At 40.7% G+C, this 19114-nt stretch overlaps 1 protein-coding gene across 2 annotated transcripts in view; it reads right to left on the reverse strand.

Annotated features, from left to right (window-relative positions):
- adgrl3.1 (adhesion G protein-coupled receptor L3.1) overlaps window positions 1-19114 on the reverse strand; it is a 92658-nt gene that overhangs the window by 13684 nt on the left and 59860 nt on the right. For both annotated transcript variants that reach the window (XM_085356006.1, XM_085356007.1), the window contains exons 10-17: window positions 17038-17221; window positions 12853-12975; window positions 12482-12687; window positions 10135-10311; window positions 8974-9183; window positions 5325-5545; window positions 2652-2718; window positions 1500-1591 (exon numbers count right to left, since the gene is read on the reverse strand). In XM_085356006.1, the coding sequence (XP_085212132.1) occupies window positions 1500-1591; window positions 2652-2718; window positions 5325-5545; window positions 8974-9183; window positions 10135-10311; window positions 12482-12687; window positions 12853-12975; window positions 17038-17221 (1280 nt within the window). The remainder of the gene's footprint in view (window positions 1-1499; window positions 1592-2651; window positions 2719-5324; window positions 5546-8973; window positions 9184-10134; window positions 10312-12481; window positions 12688-12852; window positions 12976-17037; window positions 17222-19114) is intronic.

Genomic DNA, 19114 nt, shown 5'->3' on the forward strand with positions numbered 1-19114 from the left:
CTTCCACTTATATATAAATGATACAAACAACAAAACATAAAGGCTTTAACTGAACTAAAGGTATCAACTTGTAGCTTTTGTTACCATTGGGCAGCGCCAGGCTTAGTGTTTCAACCCTATTCGAGTCTTATGTTAAGCTAAGCTAACCATCTGCAGCAAAAGTACTGCGCAAAAATTTAGAGTTATGCCTCATTTCTCTGTATTTTGCTAGGAAATAGGAAGAAGTTGAATAGTTGAAGTGATTTAATGAAACGTGTGCAAACACACATACAGTATAAAAGGCGAAAACGACGTTTGTACAAAGTGAAGTGAATATCCATTACGCCGACCTTTATTCTCTAACATAGCCTGAACTCTCTTATGCAAGTTTTAATTCTTTAATTAGTCTTCAGGAATAGTTCTCCAGACTTCTTGAATGACATTGAAGGCTCTTTGGATTTTGGCTCTTTTCTGTTCTCTGTCAAGATGATCACACACGGCTTCAATAACGTTGAGGTCCGGGCTCTGGGGAGGCCAATCCATCACTGACAGCATTCATTATGTTTTTCTCTATCCAGGTATACTTTTAATGCACTGCCAGTATCTTTGGGATCATTGTCATGGTGTAAACTGAAGCTGTTTCCTAACAGGAGTTTTCCAGATGGTGGATCAAAATCAGGTCATACTGTAGAAACACTGTTGTACTTTTCTGCGAACATCCTCAGAAAATATTGATAAAGATTAGAACAAAAAATGTGTAATTTTGATTCACCACACCTTAAGACCTGTTGCCACTGATTTTCAGGCCAGTTATTGTTTAATGTTTCAAATTTCTGCCTTTTCTCTGTTTCCTTTCCTTATGACTTGCTTCTTGAAAACTATCCTTGCACCGAAACCATTTCTGATAAAGCTTTAAATAATAAACGACGGATCAAATGAACAGCCAGGTGTATTTTTGACTTGACTTTACTATTTATTTGCTGTAGATAGTTTTTCTAGGCCTGCTACTTCTTTTGTTCTGCCCTTGTCCAGTTTCCTGTTTCATGACGCACTGCACACCATTGGAAGTCTTTGGGAATCATCTTGAGAATGCCAGTTCATTCCTTGAATTAGTCTGTTTATGCTCAAATGACTCATAAGTCAATGTTAAAAAAAAAACTAAACATTTAACTGAAAATGGTCAGGTACAAGGACTGGATTAAAAATGAGTGCAAAAGCATTGGAAGACCTTTGGAAAGCTTGGAGAACTATTGCTCAAGACCCCTTAAAAATGCCGAGAAAGTTTGGATTCTTAAAATATAAAGAAAAAAGGGCAGTTTCACAATACTGTTGTGTCTTTTTCACAATAATGCTTATAGATTGTACTGTACAGACATCTGTCTTCTATTAGTCCTCCCTTTTGCAAAAAAAAAAAAAAGCACAGTTCCCAAATGTCAAACTATTCCTTCTGCTTTATTCACACAAGCATGCATAATCACAAATCAGATGCACAAGTGTAGTAGCAGGATTGAAGAACTTACTTGATGTTGTCCAGACACCCAGAGTCTGGTTTGAGAATGGCCGTATGATGGAACATCTTATAAAGAGCGATGCCGAGGAAGATTACATTCAGCTGAAACACACAGACATAAAATCACACAAGGTAATTTTCTGCAGCAAGTAGCCTAATTAAAGACACAATGTCACCACAGCACTCACACAAAGAGTGATTCTTTATTTGCCTCTTCAACAGTAATTGGCTTAGGGACACCCTATCAGGCCCTCAATCAACAAGCCTTTATGTTCTCAAAATACAGCAGCTTGAACATCAGGGAAAATTTCAGCAGTTCGGGATCATTGTAACAATGGTAACCCAATTCTCATAGATGTGTTCTGTTCTATTGGAGTACTAATGCATAAAGAGGGTGGTTTAATAATGACTGTCTGAAGCGATACACTGGGTCTCAGAGGCTGTATACATTACCACTAGGTGTGGTGTCATAACAGTGCAGTCCCACCTGAACTGCTCCCAACATGTACATCCTGCAAGATCTGTGATAGCCTGCCTGACATTTCAAAAATGAGTACAGTGGATTGGTTCACAGGCTACTGGGAATACGTCTCATTGCTTTAAATGTCTTTGTATGTGTGTCTGCTTGATCATCAAACTCTATTCCTGTTGTAGTTTACTTGTTCGAGATAGGATGCCTGTTCCTGCTTCTCTGAACATTTTGATGACTGATGAAACATCAATCATTGGCATTGCTCAAACTTCCCGGGAGACTCTGTTCTCCAGTTTAATGTTCAATTTGGTGGCAAAGCAATAAAACAGCTAGATCAGGAGGAAAAACAGCACACAAATGAGTGCCTAATAGCAACATAACCTTGCTGAGTTTTTATCATAATCTGTGTGACGCACGGCGGCTTGCTCTCCATATCCCCTTCGAAGATTTCCAGGTTGCAGGAGTACGTGCCCGCCTGAGAGTTAATCCATGAATGGGAGTTATTAAGTTGACATATAGAGTTGCTTCCACTTTTACTTGCACTTCTGAGGAGCTCAGGCAAGCCTTGTAGGAGATTAACAAATACCTTAATGTGAGCCATCACTGCTGCACGAACATCTATAGATCTACCTACTCATAGATGAAGTGCTAAGTCAAGGGTGTGTGAGTATCCACGTGTGTCCATCTCACCATAATGATGAGTGTAGCAGGGCCTATGAAGCTCCAGATAAAGTAAGTATCCAATCGCAGCCAGCACCTAGAGACAGGGAGAGACGGAGACAGAGAGAGACGTCACGCACGAGGGACGCTGGGAAGAATAAAGGGGTTAAAAAAACATGTTCTTTAGATGGATGTCGGGTAGCAATCAGAGGATAGGACATGCATCACGGTTTCACACATATAATCACTGACAGGACGCAAGCTGGAGAAAAAAAAAGGAGCACATTATGACACGCAGTATATCAAATGCATCACGACAGAGCGAGGACAAAACAGAACTGGGGTGGATGTAAAAAGTGAAAGAGATGAAGAACAGGAAGAAAGGTGTTGCAAGATGGAGGAAAATAGCCTATACACACACCTCGAACATACATCACACACAGAGGGGGGAGACAGCGAGGGATAAGCACCTGTGATAAATAAAGCTTTACTTCTCCCTAAGGGCACAGATATATGACATGGCCACATCCTGCAGTCGCAAAAATATGACATGACTGTGTTCATTTGAATACTGAGTTATGGATGCAGACCTCATACGAGGCTATTTATGGAGTCTGCGGATGGCTGTGTTGAGGTTAAAGGAGAAAGGAGGGACACAAGTGCATGCACATTCAGTGTGTATATGCACACAAGCACACTTTCAGAAGACACGCATGAACATATAACCACAAACACACACACACACATACAATCATTTTGGACCACAAGGTTAGGATTGGTTGTAAAATATATACTGCTGTATGCAAAATTATATAACCCCAAAACACCTTGACTCATCAACTGCAGCAAGCAGGGGAAGGAGAAGAAGAAAAAAAGAGTGCCCTCCACTGAGGTCAGACCCAACTAGCTGCCGAAAAAGGTGCCAGAGAAAAACGGCTGGAGCAAAATGGCCAACTGATTCATGACCAGCTGCTTTTGAATTATTAATCTTTCAATTTCCACCACATTAGAGAACCCTCCATTATGGGTCCCTGACTGTGTCACAGTATCCTCCATTAGGGCTCCTTTGCTAACTCGTAGCCACCTTCATTACGGTACATGAATGAGACTCAGTGCCACTGGCTACTGTGAAGAAGAACAGTCTGTGTTATGTGACAAGGTGACACAGCAGGAATGGCAGATGATATTTTCAAAGGTTTTGTCTCAATGTGTTATGTCAAAAATGATACACAGTGTCATTTTCAAGCCTGGGCTGATAAATGGATCGTGTAAGTTCGTTTCTGCTTTTTAAAAATTTCCAATTTCATTTACTTTTCAGATCCACAAGGCCCATGGGGCACGAGGACATGACGAGCAAGAGCATTAATGGCCTGGATGCAACATTACAAAAGAAAATATTGAAAATATTATATTCATGCATTTATTTTTGGTTATGTGCACCTTTTACATATAAGCTCTGCTTCATTGTCCCAAAATATTTCACATCATTTTGCATTTAAAGTCACAGCAGTTGTCTCAGGTCCTTTACGACACTCTGTTTGTGATTATTCACCCAAAGCTTGGCACTGAGACTCTCATGTTTTAATGATCATCAGGCAATGAAATATTGATCTAAGTGGCATGAGGACTGGTGTGGCTTGATGGTTAAACACTGCTAAATTCAACCCTTCCCTCGTCTTTCAGAGCTGGTCGAGTAGAGTGTAGCTTGTGGAAAGCTGCAATGTCAGAACGACAAAAGGTCCCCAAATGACCAGCGACTGGGAGCATTTTAGAAGGTGAATCATTTATATCTATAACCACACGTCATTTTTCACCCTCAACACGGAGCGACTCATTTATAAGCAGCTGAGGGATGAAACACCTCTAAAGCTGTAGCCTTTCAGTGCAAAGTCCACATTGTTAGTGTTTAGTCTTATGATTTGAATGGAGAACAGGTTATGAACATGACTGTGCCTTATATATATTATATATGCAATATACATTTCATATGCATATGTACTTAATAATTAGAATGTTGGCCTCTTTTCAGAGTCAAAGCATGAATGAAGTGTGCAGGTGAAACTCTTACGTTCACTCTCTTTGAATCTGTAGTTTGTGTATTAAGCCTGTAATGAGATGCTGCCTGTCCTTTCTTGGATTCATCCTTTTTCTAGGGTTATACAAGTCAAGCATGCACAAATACGTTACCTTGTGCTTTTAATGTATGTGCTTTTAATGTATGTGCTTATCTTCCACTACTCTTCTCCAGAGAAGCTGGTTTTATTTTAATGCGCAAGCGTAAGCCAGTGTGGATGTGTGAACATCCTGACACACAACTCCATCTTTTCCTATCCCATCCCTCCATTCTCACACTTAAAGCAGTTTTTTTTCTCCCTCGGCATACTCCACTGTACACCCCCTCCTTCTGCCCCGCCTGTTAAATCCTTCCATATTCACACATTGTTGCTGCCATGCTCATGCAGGCACTCTGTGGTGCATCCTCCCCCTGCGTGTCCCCAATACTTCTCTACCACTCTCCATCCTTCTTTGCCTCTCTCTCTCCACTCGTTCTCTCTGTATTGACTCTTCAGAAGTGCCACAGCTTGTTGAGTCCACTGTGGCAAACGCAGCCAAAATGACAGCAGGCACTCCAGCCTCCCTCCCTTTCCCTCCCTTGCCCCGTCATCCATCCTTCCTTCACGCATTCTTCAGCAGCATCCTTACACTCGGTCGGTGCCGTAGCTCCTATAGTCCACAGCAGCGGAGACGGCCACTATGACAGCAGGTACTCCATATCCTGCCAGGTAGAAGTACTTAGTCCTGGAGTGTTCGCTCTCAAACACCTCTACCAGCATGATGTAGAGCTGTACCCCTTCCAGGAACATCCAGGTGAACGCTGCCAAGAAGAAGAAATGGAGCAGGGCCGCAAAGACTGCGCAGACAATCTGGTGAGGCAAATAAAGGATTGAGAGGGTTTAAAAATACAGTAACATTAAACTCAGGAAATATTTATTGTGCTGGACACTTGCACTGATGAGGCAGAAAAATAAAGATGCAAACAGTACAGGCAGTAAGGGTATGAGTCAGATTTAGAAAGCAATAATGTATCATATTCAGTTAAGGAAGAAAACGTAAGTGATTAAATATTGGACAGCCACTGCTTGAACAGGTAAGGCAGGGGATAGAATAAGGCAACGTGAAATAGAAGTCACAATCATAGTGTACTATGACAGAAATTTCAGGTGGCAGAATGACAAAAAAAGTAAAAAATCACTTCAAAATAGCAATATTATTGGAGACCCCCCCTCGCACTTCACTCACAGTCTACAATCTACAAGTCGTCCAGGAAGATAAATGAGAAAATATAAGTGACATGTTAGCGCCGCAGCCCGTGCTGATTGACCACATTTCAAAGAGATGTAGCGAAGCACTTTCAAAGGGGGCTGACAATGAGTTGTTGAGGAGGGCGAATTACTTGCCAGCGCTGTTGAAAATACAGTATGATTTTTGTCAATGCCAAAGATGAACAAAATAAGTGGAACTGCTGCAAAAATGACTCAGCATCTTGGTTTGAAAGAGACAAATGAAAAATCACATAAAAGTTGACAGATTTCGGAGCTTGAAAAAGAAAAAAAAGCTGTGAAAACATACAGCTTTTTTACGCTTTTACCAATGCAGAACTAAATGTTTTACATACGATAAACACTGTGCTTGTTAACATACTTCCTAGAGAATTGCAATTATCAAACACAAAACACAAATTAGAACGTTTTGCACCTACCAGAACTAACCCTGCGTTTTATACACTGAAAGTGAGTAAATCTATTTTAAATGACGTGCCAGTGAACAGTGACGGACGAAAGACATGTAAGTCTTAGAGTGATAGATGAAAACCCTGCGAGAGACTCTGCTCATTCCAAAGAAGAGAAGAAAAAACACAGAGGTGCAAAGAATGTGAATAAAAAAACAAAAGCCAGGGATCAAACCTAAAAAGACATTAATAATTTTGGCAATTCGATGGCAAAGAAAGAGTGTTGATTAAGAAAAAGAAAGGTGCAAAACGAATGAGCGCTGAAACTTGGTCAATCATGCCAATGTTCTAATCTAAAGAGTCACTCCTAAATCACTCAGTGGAAGCGCTAACAGACAGACTTTTATAATAGAGGAGTTTGCAACGAGAGACAATTACCTAATGTCTGAGAGACAATGAGTTTAGGGGGTGAGGGAGTCACTCATTTCCATTTCTGATGATCGCAGAGTGTAGCTTTCACAGGCAAAGGCGCACACATGCATGCACACACAGGTAGAAAAAAAAAGTGGCTGCTTATGCAAAGTCATTTAGTTTTCCTGCTGGAATTACTGGATTAACCGGCTTCGAGCTAAGTGATGCTGAAGATGTTAATGGAGGTCATGAATAGTCACCGGTAATTAACGGGAGAACAACACGCAAATACAGCAGCACACATACATGCAAAAAAAAAAAAAAACCCCCACAAAAACAAAACAACATGATCCCTCCCACGCAAACACACAGACAAAGAGAAACGCACAAGCGCCACGATCAAAACGCGCTCTCCATCCAATTTGCTTTGTCTCTTCATTTACAGTGAGAAGGTTTTCTCACTGAAAGCTCAGCAGGATGCAAATGCTTCAAGGTGTTCTGAGGCTTCTTGTATACTATGGGGGAGGTAAAGGATACAGCCTTGAGCCTTAACTTACAGAGAGAAGTGGTGAAAAAGCTCGTCCTTTCCTGTGTGTTGATTATTATTTAGGTGTCCTTGTGCAGAGATAATAAAGGCGAGAATCTCCTCTCAGAATCTGTCCCATAAGATTTGTGTGCAAAACGCTTGTACCCAAGTGAGGTTTAAAGTTCTAATCCATGACTGGCGTACTGAATGCGGACCATATGGATTATACATCTTGGGCTATGATTGGAATGCACACCATGTGGATCCCCCACTGTTGAGCCAAAAAACTGCACTGCACTGAATTCCTTCAGGGATAGAGTTTGATTGGTTGCTTAAGTGATACGCAAAGAAAATGCTTCGCAAATTGTGTCTCATGATTTTAAAAAGCCTCCACGCTCTCGAGGGAAGGGCTATTTGTTCTGAGTGTCACAAGGACTTGTGCAGTTAATGATGCATTTGTTGTTCTGAAAATGCACATTTCTATTCCACATGCAGAAAAACACAATGATGTTGCAAATGACACTACATTTGACAAACGTACCACTGCGACCAATTAGGCTAGAGCTACCATTACGCCTGTGGAGAGTAGAACCATTCTTAAAATAGTATATAGAGCATATTCAATAAGTTAGCACTTTTGCCCACAAAGATGTGACTTCATGAAAAACTTCTATATAAATGTTTACCTGGATCGCAGGAATCTGTTTAAAATAATTCCCAGCTTTGCTCTAGATGTTTCACTTGGACTAGTCTGTCTCTGAGCCTGGTCGAGAGCAGATAACTGCTAACTAGTCAGTAATGCTTAGGTTTAATCTTACTAAACACATCTATAATAATGAGATAATTAGTAATAACTAAAATTATAATATATTCTATCTTATATTGTACATAAATTCTGCTTCACTCAGTCTCAGGGGTATTTGACAAATACGAATTGCCTACTTATAAGGAGGGAAAATAAAGAAAATACATAACACCACTTGACCAGAACTTTCAGTGTCAAGAGTAATTTTTTCAAAATAGCCATCTTTAATGGTCTTTATTTTACCTTGCTTTTGTACAAGGTAACTCTACTGTTGGGTACTGATGTATACAGACTGAGGTCACAGCTGAAATCCAACCGCACTGAGGTGTTAATCAAAAGCAGTCTGAACTCATATTCACAAATCGGCCTCATATGAGCTGCATAAGGTTTAACGCATTATATGGCAGATCTTTGTGGGCGCTCTTTGCATTGTAAATCATGGCTGACTATGAATGGATTGCAAAGCAGGCAAATTAGGTTCTTTTTACATACGCACAAGTACGTACATGATTTTGATGATGGGATTACTTAACATGTTGAAGAAAAAATAAATACATTTAATTTTGCAAATTCTATTACATAGAATAGTAAGAATATTGTTTTGTTTCACAATCACTATGAGAAACGACGGCTTTGATTTATTCCAAAGATCACTGTTACTGTACAACATCTCCTGTTTTATTCAGTAGTAGCACAAGTGTGGTAAACCACTGACACAAAGTTAATAAACAGTCTGATGATTTGTGGTATTGGTCAGTGGAAAGTTATGCCAACATGTGCCGTGGACTTGTCTGAATTTATGGTCAAAGTAATGTTCTTCCATACGCCGCGTATACTGCACACACTCGCATAAGCTCACACAGGGGAACTGGACCCTCACCGGCTGGTCGGCCTTGTTGATCCCATACAGAAACAGAGACTCAGCGATGAAGAGGCTGATGCAGAGGTTCTTGTGAATGGTGTTGCGATCGCTCTGAAGCCCTCTGAAGAAGCAGAAGGTGAAGATGCAGATAAGCAGGCAAACCAGTGACAACAGGATGCCCACCCACGTGATGACATCCAGGAGCACGTCGTGCATGCTGTCTGTTTTCTGTGAAATGTGCAAACAGAGAGACAAGTTTAAGTTGGTAATTCAATAATAACAATGTAATTTACAGCTACTATAGCTATGCATAGCCTTGGTATGCTAACATCATACATGAGTCATACTGTTGTAAGGTGAAACAAACTGTAGGAGCAGACAGTTAAATCTGTGTGTCGTTGAGCGTTCAGGGCCACAGCGTTACGCTGTGTTGCACAGGTGTGCTGGCTCTATCCATCAGTGTCCTGCAAGCTGGCAGGTAGAGCAATGTTCAACCTAGCACTGTTGTGATGGATCTACTGCTCAGACCCTCACACTGCGTTCACACAGAGCAGCCGAGCTGGCTCTGACCATGACCCCTTTGGAAGTAACACACATCCTAGCCCACGGGGAGGGAATAGGTGTCGCGCAATATCCAGAGTTACAAGGGCTGATTTGTGTAAAGAAACTTGGTCTTAACATAACAAAAGAGAGAGAGAGACAAAAAGTACTTATCCCACACATGGCGGGAGAATAATGCTTTTATTAACCACCCACTAAGGCTCATGGATATCTAAAAAAACCCAAAACAAAACCAAAATCTGAAAACAAAAACATGTTTTCACTGTCTGATCAGTCAAGCATCACTTTTAGAATGAAAATAAGACCTGAAGCTTATTTTTGTATCTGCTTTAGTAATCCAGAACTCTGAGATGTTTGAAGTACATTTTCCCCCTCAAATCAATGTCATCATGCAGCTTGACAAATCAATTGTAAAGATTTTCCCTGCCAACGTGGTTATTCAGACTCCAAAGATTCATAATTTACTTTTCAGATGTTGTGGTCTTTCTCTCTTCTTTTCTTCCTCTCCTTCTATTTTCAGAATATGTTGACCAACCACTGCTAATCAAATAATAAATAACTGACCCATAGATATTGCCCACCCCCTTCTGGCATGCACAAGCAGAGAAAAATGCCTACCTTGACCTCCACGTGGGCCATGAGCACTGCAAAGCTGGTAAGGTGGGTGCAGGAGCAGCTGGTGTGTGTACGATTGGTGGCCAGCAGACGACAGTCCTGCGTAGACCAGAATCCCGTCATGGTGCGCTTGGAGTAGCTCCAGAATGAACAGTTGGGATTGAAATTCTTTTCTGAATGCTGGAAGATGAGAGAGAGAGAAAGAGAGGCAGAGTGTGATTGAGAGAAACCCAGACAGACAGGAAGGAACTGAGAGACAAAAAAGCAGGAGGGTTGGGAGAACACGGGGACGCAGAATAGATACTCGGTCATGGGTAGGTGGGAGGCAGAAAGCATGGAGTGGTCGGTGAGCCAAAAAAAGTGAGAAACTGGTAGGAGGAATTGGTGGAAAAAGGATGTAGAGGAAGAAACACAGAGACAGAGTCAAATACACACAGCAACAAAACAACAAACAGAAGGGACAGAATGTGAGATTGCAGCAACAAATAAACATAGAGGCATGAGAGGAGGTGACAGAGCTGCGTCCATGCTTGTTGTGTGAGATTCTGGAGTGTAGGAGCTGTTTGTGTTGTGTAAACTGATGAAGCTGTGTGCGTTGGGTTGGTAAAGCTACTTTCAAAAAGAGCAAGAGAAACAGTGAGGATTTTTGTTTTTTACTGCCAACTAGCTGGATCACCAACTGGATAAGTATTTGCTTTTTGGATGCGAAACACAAAATAAAACCGTGTTACTGACCACCCTAATTCATACTTATGAAATTCTTATAAAGTTATGTGGAATTCAGTCTGCAGTAATTGCTAATGTTATGATTTGGTCATTTGGGGCAAGTCAACGCGAGTCGAGCCAAGTTAGTACACAAGTGATCAAAAATGGCTGCAAGACATTTTGATGTTTGAACATCATCCCGCAATGACACAGAAACAACGTTTTAATATTTGAGCCTTTCCAGGGTTTCTATACATCATGTTTTTGTCTGAATCAGGCCCCAGTTTCATGCCTTATGTCTTTTGCTCTGGTTACTACTACTATTACTGCTACTATATACTGTCATTAAATGCAGGAAGTTTGGACCCAAATGCATACTGCAGAGGTGAACTAGAGGTTAATAAAAAACTAGCCTTTATTCAAACTATTTTAGTCATATAGTCAGGGCTGGATCAGCTAACCCTGAGTCACAGACCCAGGAACATGCAATATGCAATGATTTAATGTTGCATTTTATGTTGCTTACACCAACCCATACTATCTAAATGTACTGGCAGAAATTGACATTTGGCAATATTTTCACAGTGTTCTCTTATCCAATTTTGCCTGAGCCTGTGTTTTTGTGTTCTCAGCTGACAGGTGTGGTGTTCTTCTGTTGCTGTAGCAGCAGGACATTTTCACCCAGAGAATTGCTGCTTACTGGATATTTTCTCCTTTTTGGACCTTTGTCTGTGAACTCTAGTGATGGCTATGTGGAGAAATCCCAGTAGATCAGCAGTTTCTGAAATTCTCAGAAGCCCGCCTGGCACCAACAGCCGTGCCACGTTCAACGTCTAAGTCACTTTTCTTCTGCTCCATTCTGATGTTCAGTTTGAACCGCAGCAGACCGGCTTGATCAAACCATGTAACCGGCTCATTAGATATTTGCGTTAATGAGCAGCTAGACAAGTGGTCCTGATAAAGCATCCAGGGAATATTTTTGATTCCTCTTTTAAAGCCTAACCTGCACATATCCATTTTATACTCTTGTTACCTGTACCTTTCAGCAAGTATGTTGTTGACCTCACCTACTTGCTGAGTGGCTGTTGTTCCTCATTGCTCATCTTTTCACTCTTCACTTTCCTCTTACCCCAACTGATAAAGGCAGACAGCCGCCCACCCTAAGTCTGGTTCTGTCGCAGGTTTCTTCCTGCTAAAAATATTTCTTTTTTTCCTCCCATATTGGAGAACTGCAGGGTCTCTCTGCAAATATTGTCAGTCTCGACCTTAAAATGACCTTTAAATGACGTATGATTTGGCATTACATGAATAAAGTAGAATTGACTGGAAATAAATCTTTTCTTTTTTTTTAATTGCTTAAGTCTGTAGGTTGAAGCAAACATTACTCAAATCGGAGTAAGTAGTCAATTTTCCGGTAAGTGTTTCCAGCTGTGGTCAGTCAGAATTTACAGCACCAGAACACTATACATGCGAAGCTTTGATGGCGTAAACTACATTTCTCATATTGTTTCCTATAAAGCAACACTTTTTGGCACAACAGTGGATTTCTATGGAACAGAGGAATTAAGATTTTAAACTTCTGGCTACAAACCTTCAATTTCTAGCTGCTTTTGGTCTTTTGTGAAATCTTTTTTTTTTAACTCACCTGTAGATGTTTGACAGTGAAGACCACAGGCTCTGACAGGTAAACCTTATTGCTCTCCTTGTTAATGGATGCGGTGATGACCGGGGAGTTGACGATAACAGAGTAATTAGGATAGATGGCATCGCTGCTCAGTCTGACGCTGGCGTTCTCCGTGGAGAGGTAGGAGCCCAAGTTCTTGTACATGACAAACACCATCCTGATCTCACCTGTACGAAAGGGACACGAATAGTGCACTCGATAATTGTTGTAAAGCAATGATGACAGAAATTTGACACTTCAAGTGGGTGAGAAAAGAAGATTGAGAGGCACAGAGAGACAGAGATCACAGTGAGAGTAAGTGCAAGGAGGAAAACATGCGATTTCTCTGCTACCATTTCTGCCATGCTGTTTCAGAGTGCTGGCTGACAGCTGGATGGAGTTTCCGTGTTGTTCCGACTGAGGGAATGTCAGGTCTGCGAGGTTCCCATCCGTGCTCAGCCTGGCTACTTCCAGCACTGAAATACGTACACACAAGCACACATGCACACAAAACACGCACACCCTAATGGTAAGTTATAGCATAGCGCATTACATCAGATTTGTTTTGCAGACTCTTGTAATAACCATGTTTTCTCACTAAGTGCTTCACAGCACAGCACTGGCATGAGTCCCGAAACAGTTTCAAGCTTCTCCTAAACATATCAAAGTGAAATAATGTACATTTTTTCCCCTGCTAAAATAGGTAACAATGTCTCCAGGCAACTGCTCCAGCACTTTGAGGTAGATTATCCGGCCTCCTCTGTATTGTAGGAATTATTTCAGCGTCCAGGTTCGTTAGCACATTCCTGATTACAGCTGTGTAATGTATTAGATAAAGTTTCTAATTAAGAACTAATTATACCTTTGGTGTGTTGCTATCTTGTGTTTCTGAGCAAATTGGTGATTTAGACTGATGCTTTCATGGTAAAAGAAAAAAAAAAGTCCTACCTCTCTGATCAAATAAACAACACAAGGACATCTCTGATGGAGATGAAGGTAAAAATGGGAGGCAGGGTGGGATAAAAGGTGGAAAAGGCAGACAGACGAAGAGGTCGTGGAGGAGTGGTTTAGAGAGGTAAAAAAGAGGGTAATCAGAGGAGCCGAATGGATGAGATAAGCAGATACACTTAAAGGAGAGGACTGGAGTAGAAATAGAAAGAAGACTATGTTCTCTCTCAGGCATATGATAGATAAGGCTTTACAGACAAGAGATACTAACGTATAGAAACGAGCAAATGGAGGATGAGTGAGGAAGATGGACATGAGCATAGACGTGGGTATGCATAAAGAAAGAGGAACATTGGCTGAGACACCCCCCACCCCCACCACCACTTCCACATGAGCTACGTCGACCCACCCACACGCATGCATACACATGTACACACGCATCCACACCCACACACATCAGCGGGGTATCAAAACACGCTGAGTCTAATCTAATTAAAGCATCCTTGTCAAGACAATCCTCCTCCTAAGAAACACACTTGTTCATTATCGTTATCACACGCGCACGCTGTTACCGCTGCGTTATCCTTTCAAATCACTGTTTTGGTTCTAATAATAACACTATTTATTCATCTGCTCAATACAGTGGCTCATAGTCGCACGCACACAATCTAACACAATAATATCACTTACAGTAGCTGCTGTGGCTCCTTTAAAATGCGTCAAATAATTTATTCTTGTCACTCACTCTCATCTCAAAGACTTGAGAAAAGAAAAAAAAAAGGAGGAGGGAGCTTAAAAAGTGCACGGGAGAGAGCGGAGGAGAAAAGACTCAGAGAGAGCAGTGAGGATGAAGGGAGAGAACGAGAGAAATGACAGGCTGGTTATGAATAAAGGGGAGAGATAATCATGGTGGATCTGCCCACTGGATTAGCTGCGAGGGAAGATTAACAACACAAAAAAAGCAGAAATTTTGCAGGAAAAAGATCACTTCCTGTTTTTTAAGTTCCTCGGAGAGGCAGTAGCCTACATCTCCACGACTGTTTACGTAATCACATTTATTTAGTGTGATCAGGAGAGAAAGGAAACACTGGAGGAGATGCAAGTTTGAAATTATGCAAGGTGAAACTGTGTAGGATGTCAGTTGTTGAAATGGACTGTTGTACTTAAACTTAAGCGAGAACATAAAGTCGTGTTGTGAGGAGTGACTTTGAGGAATCTTAACGGTCTTTGATTGGAAATGCAGTGATTTTATCATCATTATCTGTGACTGAAATAGCTGTAATTTCATTGCCTACTGATGTGAAAGTGAGCAAAAAGACCCCTCAGAGCATCATTTGACATTCCACCACCGCCGCCGCCCTCAAGCACGCGCTCATCCAGTCTTCCTTCTTATTTCGTTATCATCTTTATTTCTTCCTCCTCCATGGCTTTTTATCTCTGACTGAGTAATATACAGACTTGGTGAATGTTGGTAATGGGGGAATGGTGCGGAGGAAATGTTAAAAAAAATGAAATTGGGTGGAGGGGCGGGGGAGTGTAAACAAGAGGATAACCAAGGGAAACATAACAGATTGCAACTCGCTGATCTGAGCAAAGATGAAACGATGCCTCTAAGTACATACTCCATGTAAAGAAATGAAAATCAAAAATTTTTTTTACTCTCCATTAAAACGCGCTTATTCCAAGGTTTGATAATGAGATAAGAGAAAAGAATATGAGAGAAAAAGAGAAGAGAAAGGGGGAAAGTGATGGACACAATGCTATAATAACTATCTGTGTTCTGTTTTTGTCAATTCTGTCTGCAAGTTCAGCAAAGAAAAATATATGGAAACCAATTCATCTCTGCATTGAAGTCAATATTTTTCAATGAGATTTTCACGTTGATGTCTTCACCATGACCTAAAGCTAGCATGCAAAGCTGTATGCATTCTGTTGTACATGATGCTCTGTATCAAAATATTTAGACATTCAAAAATATATTTAATCTCTTGCAAAGGAAATGCATACTAGGAGCTTTAGCAGCCCAACAGGTATAAGATTGTAGTGCCCTTTTGTGCACAGAATTGTAATTGCTTTGCTGGAATTAATAATATATGTGTACACAGTCTACTTACAGTATTAAGAGGATTAAGCACTATAACAGTGGGATCAGTGTAACAGGTTGTTATGCTTAGTCCAGTCACATAGTCACATATCAGTGATACCATTTTGAGTCTTCAAGGAGTCCCTCAACACTCAGTGTCCCAAAATTCTGACACAAAATTCAGTGTTGTTTAAGCACTTTTTTAGCATAATGGCTACTATCCTAGAAAAAGAAAGTGTGCTCTGTTGTTTACCCTTTTTATCACTGCAGAAAGCAGTACTTCAGAGTTCATATACTATGTGATATGTTTATGTTTAGCACATTTATTGACTGTAAAGCCTGCCATGTTTTTTTATTACGTGTTTTTTGTTTGTTTTCTGTGATCGGACATTTACAGAATAGAAACCTAATGTTATTAGATTAATATTTTTTTTCCTTTGACTGTATTAATTCACATCAACATTAACTTGTTCAAGTATTCATGCAATCTTTTGTCTCAAAACTCTAAGAAATAACACACATTTTGTTAACATCAGTCAGCCAAAACATCAAAACCTGGATGCAAACAGACAGGTGAAGTGAATAATCTGCCACCTTGTTAAAATACTACTCTGGCTATTCTCCTCTGGTATTAGCAAGGCATTTTTGCTCTAAGAACCTTGGGCCCTGATAATGAGATTTTATGATTTTTTATTTTCATACGTACAACTACTGTTACAAAGGAAATGTTCTGCAGTGGCCATGATACTCCATGATACACAGAAGGACAGTGCAACACAACAAATCACAAAAACTGCTCAGCAACAGAGCCGCAGTCATTGTCAAACATCCCAAATCACAATACAACAGCATCACAGCAATCCGCAGGGCCCAACGGATCTGCTGCGAACATCCCAGCAGATCCCAGCTGTATCCATGCCCCGAAGGGGCCGAACTGTTTTGGCAGTATAAGAGCAAACAAGGATGTGGTTTTTATGTCATAGCTGAACAGTATACGTTCATTAAGTGAAGGAAGATGCCATCTTTTGACATAATGTGAAGCTAGATACTAAGCTTTGCCTCTAATCTGTATTATGAAACATAGATCTCAGACATTGGGTTTGATAATGCCTGCTGTTAATGTTGCCTCTTACTATGATATTACATCATGTTCTTAGATCTTCAGCAGACTGAGCTCTTTCATGTTATTATAAGTTCTGCAAGAGGAAAAAACAAAAAAGAAGAAAAAACAGTGAAATCTAACAATTTCTTTCTAAAAAAAAAACAAAACAAGTTATTTCTTCTAAATACTTTGTATTTAGGTAAAGACGATGAGCAAATACTTTTGTTCCAGTCAAATCCTGCTTTGACCTTGTCCAAGCACCAAAACCTAAGACTTGACTGGCTCCCTCAACTCTTATGACCCACTGTAAGAGTTGGAGGTCTGACTACAGGCTATCTCAATCGTCAGCGCTCACAAGGTCCAACTGAGTTTAGAGGACAGGAAGGATCCTAACAATGTACTCACGGATGTAGTCATTAGTCTCCTGCACAGTGTCAGTCTTCAGGAGGTTGTCAGCCAACATAAAAGCCCCGGTCTCCACGGTGTCGAGGAGCAGGGTAGCCGAATGAAGCTGCTCACTGGTGGGCAGTTCTCGCCACGCTTTCTCAGCTCGTGGATGCAACAAATTATTCACGGTCTCCACCATGGCCTGGGGCAGCAGCAGAGACACAGAGGTCACAAAGAGGAAATGAACATATTTACCACTTATTTATTAAAGGAATGCAAATCCACTCGTAGTGCAAATAACACTGCTACACACCAACTACTGAAGTCAGCTGAATGCATCAGCGAGAATGCAGTTGATTTTCATTTATCATGTTAATAAATCATGATAATCAAGACCAAAAAACTGTTAGCAATGCAAATGTGGCATTCCCATGCAGACACAACAAAGACAAAAACAGTTATTAAATCTAAAGTACATCTTCAAAGTTGAACTCTACACTTTTTAATGTTTATTACACCCTTTTCTTCTCTTTGTGTGAGGATGCTGTGATAGAAAAGCCATCACAGATGTTATGAAAATCAAGCTAAGCTAATTAGCTGATTGCAATCACCATGTGTCGACACCCCCAAACCGGGTTCAGTTTCTTTCTCCCTTTCTGCATTTTCTTTTTTTCACCCAAAGTCTTATCTTCAAGTTTGAAAACTTGTGCTTGAGGGTCTGAGAAGAAATTAGAGTTTTATCAGATAATGCCTGCTGGGTCATATCCAGCTGTGCAGAACGGGTTTGAATCCAAAAATATGACCAAATTAAACGGAAAAGTGTTGGCTCACATAGATGAAATGTTCCCCATAAAACAATGCTTATTTTGTCTCCAGCTCATACTTTTTTTTTGTTATGCTTTTAAGAGTTCACCTCCTTATTTTCAGACATGAACGCCACACATACAGCGCAGACACGCACACACATCTTAGAAGACTCTGGGAGAGATAAAGAAACAAAAGAGAAAAGAGAGCTGGAGCAGAAGTGGATAGGAAGGGGAGGGCCATGTGAGAGTGATAAAACAGTCCAGTGAGTCCATGGTGACAGGCCTCCACTGGGAACAAGAGAGGTGGAAAAGCGACTACGGGTACTATCAAACACACACACCTCACACTCCGGTCTGTCTCTTTATTTTCTCTTTCGCTCGCTCTGTAAACCAGCCTTTCTGCAAAGAAACCCCTCGCTCTGCCTTCACTCTTTCAATGCTCCTCTCTCTTGAGAAGCGTGGATGGCAAAGTGGGAAAAGTAACACAGGTGCGATTATACAAGCTAAGGGGGACTTCAGCGGGGAATTGCAAGGGCAGGGAGGAAGAGTGAAAGACATCAGTTTATTGGCATTCACACATCCAGCGTTTGACTTCCTTTTTGTCCCTTTCACTCAGGGTTAAGGAGAAGTGAGGGAGCAGGAAGGAGGAGAGGAGACAGAAGCAGTAAACGATGTGTTTTGTGTGCGCGGTGGATAAGTAAAGCCTAAAGAAACAGTGGAGATGATGACTCATGCGAGTGTTGATGGCATGCGCTACAAAACACTTGCCTTTTTGAATATAAACTAATCCTACCTGTTGTTTCTTTATCCACGTGTAGTTACAGTATATCTCACGCAAGAAAAACTGGTGCTTAGCCAACAAACTAATATGATAATATTATGTCCTCTTTTAGCACTAGCAGTTAATTAGCTGGGATGCATATTGAATGAGTTTGGGAGGGCTACATGTAAACAAGAACTAATTAATCCACTGCTTCGGCAAACAACCAGAATAAGCAGGAGAGGATATGCAGCACACACGCAAAACATACAAACCAGTATCCAAAAGAAAAAAAGTTGGTTCACTGTGTAAAACGCAAATAAAAACAGAATGTAATAATTTGCAGATCACTTCAAATCTGTATTTAATTTAAAGTAACACAAAGAGAACATGTTAAATATTGGAGCTGAAAACGTTTCATGATGTTCTTTTTAAAAAAATAAATACTCATTTTGAATGTCAACAACTAGTAAAAAAAAAAATGGACGAGAGCAAAAGAAGACAGGAAATGTGAAACATCTTGCAGCTG

Source organism: Diplotaxodon limnothrissa, linkage group LG6, assembly GCF_057381915.1.
Source record: "Diplotaxodon limnothrissa isolate DT_005_m linkage group LG6, D_limnothrissa_male_GT1.1, whole genome shotgun sequence".
Classification (NCBI taxonomy): domain Eukaryota; kingdom Metazoa; phylum Chordata; class Actinopteri; order Cichliformes; family Cichlidae; genus Diplotaxodon; species Diplotaxodon limnothrissa.